The sequence below is a fragment of the Tachysurus vachellii genome, chromosome 2 (assembly GCF_030014155.1).
Source record: "Tachysurus vachellii isolate PV-2020 chromosome 2, HZAU_Pvac_v1, whole genome shotgun sequence".
Classification (NCBI taxonomy): Eukaryota; Metazoa; Chordata; class Actinopteri; order Siluriformes; family Bagridae; genus Tachysurus; species Tachysurus vachellii.
Window position 1 is genome coordinate 35,331,777 of NC_083461.1, and position 3,243 is coordinate 35,335,019.

The 3,243-nt window shown below is 39.5% G+C and overlaps 1 protein-coding gene across 3 annotated transcripts in view; it reads right to left on the reverse strand.

The window, feature by feature from the left end:
* Positions 1–2,923, reverse strand: part of memo1 (mediator of cell motility 1) — a 12,020-nt gene extending 9,097 nt beyond the window's left edge. Inside the window, exon 1 of one of the 3 annotated variants that reach the window (XM_060864457.1) lies at positions 2,525–2,923. In XM_060864457.1, the coding sequence (XP_060720440.1) occupies positions 2,525–2,585 (61 nt within the window). In that variant the 5' untranslated portion in view covers positions 2,586–2,923. Of the gene's footprint in view, positions 1–487; positions 1,350–1,960; positions 2,094–2,524 lie in introns of those variants that run through there. The other 2 variants (XM_060864456.1, XM_060864458.1) reach the window with 2 other exon arrangements.
* Between the last annotated feature and the right edge of the window lie 320 nt (positions 2,924–3,243).

Consider the following 3,243-nt stretch of genomic DNA (forward strand, 5'->3'; position numbering starts at 1 on the left):
AAAATGAATTTTTTTTAAGGAGGCTTTCACACTGGCGGTTTAGTACAAAAGAACACGGTTTGCATTAAAAATTGCTAATGTGAAAGCTGTCATATGGACAAGGAAGTGCAACCAGAGGCTGAATCTGACACCACATGGAGGTGGTGAGCTGAGACCTGGGCGCAGTGTGGATGTGAACACAGCTGGTACTCAGGTCCTTACTATTTTAGGGAAATAAATTGCGTGTGTTTTAGCCGATTTTGACGGCATTAGTTTAAACACACGTGTACTATGACGTAAGGGAAAGGTTGTGGGAAACGGAGGTGAGGCGTCTAATTATAATTATGCCTTATAGTGTGAAAACCACCTGAGAATTTCTAATAAAAAAAAAAATATATAGGTTCAAAAAAGTTGCATTACATAAACAGATTCGTGAGAATTTTTTTGTTTTTGTTATTCTTTCTTTAATCGCATAAAATTAAATAACCTCATGTTCCTGATTACTCACCTTGCTCTGTGAACAACTGGAGACCTCTTAAAACATTCATACAGCATTTATAAGCCACTGTGTTACACAGATCCCCACCCCCCCCAAAAAAAATAAAAAAATCACTAATTTAGCAAATTTTCTATTATACAATTTTTTAAATAGAATTACTTTTGTCTTGGACCTGTTTCTCACATTCCCACAAACAAATGATTAGAAATCAATGGAAACACAATGTCATGAAGCAAACAGTGGAGCATAACGTACAGCGCCTCAGTACTTAGGAGTGCTGTTAACTAGCCCTCTACCACTGTAAAGTGCACATCAATTTGAATGTCACTGAGCATAAAGATCAGAAACAAATAACAAATCCAGCTAGCTAATTCCACTGAACTAGTGAATACTGTGCAGGATTGTGGAGTGAATCTTCAAAACTGTCTTGAGGGCTGTGTGAAAGTTATCTTGGGCTACTTGGCTTCAAGACAGTAATCAGAGAAAGGATCCTGTTATGATGCCTGCTCTGCTCTGCCTGTTTAGCTGTAACTTATTTAACCCCTTTCCGCTGCAGTGACGTTTGTCAAATTTCGTAAGCAATCTTGGAGATACTCACATGTACCTTATTACAAGATGACTGTGTTGGAAATAAAGCATTTTGTGAGTGTAGCAACCGTGTTCCCTACTGGTTTGTTTAAATGCAACATGTACATCAGTTGGGGTTCATATATTTCTCTATAGTGAATAGATCTTTTTACTCATTTCGTCTTCATAAAGTCAAACGTACGGTCAACGGGTTCAGGTTGTCCGAGAATTCTACAGGGTATTATATACTTTTTTTTTTTTTTTTTTTAAAGCAGATTGCAACCTGGTGTTTGTGTTCTTAACTCTTAAATGACATGCTGGTGTAATATTCTATTTTTTGGAGGCTCACCGGTGTGTTCTTGCTCGTCAGTAACGTAGCGTACGTCTGATTTCGACTACAGAGAGATTAAGTCGATTTTAAAACATCACGATTATGGATTTTTAGAACTTTTAAAAATGCCGTCGCTCACGTCGTCTCAAACCCTGCACTCTGAACGTTGACGATGAGGATTAAACGATCCCATTGCACAAACCTCACGCTTAAAAAGGAGAAGGGGGATGTTTTTAAGTGTCTTAATAGATGACAGCACTGAAAAAGACCAGGCACGGTGACGTCAGACGAGCCCAGGCTTTGGCTTGCTAGGAGCATGCAGACAAAAGAAGGCCAGTAAGATCACATCTGATTTGTCAAAGCCAGCAAGCTGACACTTTAAACCAGATTCATAATTTGCTGACTAATAAAACGTGCCAATCTGGAGACATCAACCCAAGAGCCCAAAATCAGATTAGATACAGACATAAAATATCCTACCAGTGTTCACACACCAAGGCAACAAAAAAGAAAAAAAGCTTTTTTTTAATTTTTTACTATACAACACGTAAACCTATATAATCCAGCCAATTACATTATCTTACCGTTCTCGATACGAACAGTAGTTAATATCAGCGAATAATAGCAGCTAACAAAGAGAATCCGGAATGTTCTCTTTTCTATAAACAAAGCTAGTTCGCTTGAACAAACAGCTAGCAACATGCTACGTTTTGCTAGCAACACGGGAAAAAAGCATTTAGAAAAAAAAAACTCCCAAATAAAAACGTTGTTTTTTTTTTTAATCCGATACTGATTTACAACACGAACTACATCCACATTCGAGTCGACACATTTTGTAGCTCGCTGGTAGCTCCCTCAGCCAGCGCCTTTGTGTCTAAAACTCACACAGCAAACAACACAAAGCTGTAACTACTAACCGAGCTGAGGATTTGTTCTACAAAATGACTTCCATCTGACCCGATCAGCTCGCACCAGACCCTTACGGTTAAGCGTTTGGTGTTAAAAGTGCTTGTGATCCGAGCAATAACAAAGACGAGGCCTTATTATTACAGTATGTAGACCGAGGTGTTTAAACATTCACAGCTGGTTACAGATGCTAATGTTAGCTAGCTAGCAGGACATCAGGCCCCCTTTTCCTTCGGCTCTACCTGAGGCGGTGTACCAGCTGCCGGCGTGGCTCGCTTCTCTGCACACCATTCGGTTCGACATCTTGGAACCCGAGCCTCCTATCTTGGTCAGATAAAAAATAAAAATAAAAAATAAGTCTGACTGGTCGCTAGGAAACAAACTCTTACACTTAGCCAAACGGCTAGCTAGCTAGCAACAAAGTAGTTCTGGCCGCGCACAAGCGCCGAGTATGTCATTAAAATATAACAAATACTTTTAAATTATGAGTGGAAAAATAAAAATCGACGTTGATATAAAAGGGGTAACTTGTTAGAACTGACGGCTTTGTAGTACAAAGCACAGAATAGTTCACCCACAAGTAAGTAAGTAACTAAGTAAGCGGTATCCGGCTAGATTGGTTAGCCAACACACTACTGAGGTTCTGTCAGGAAGACTGCGAATCTGATTGGTCGATAAAGTTAAAGACATACTGACTTCTGATTGGTCGAGGAAGACAAACGGGTGTGGTGAAGTCTCTTTGAACGCCCAATCAATTCAGCAGTTTCGTGAGACTCTAAGTATATATTCTTCATTTTTGTTTTTTTACTTTTAAATATTAAAGGTGGGGTCTCCGATTTTTGAAAGCCAATGTTGACATATAAAATCACCAAAACAAACACGCCCCTAACCCAAATGGGTCCCACCCCTGTATTGATAGCTCCGCCCACACATACATACGTAACCCAGGCAACTAATGGAA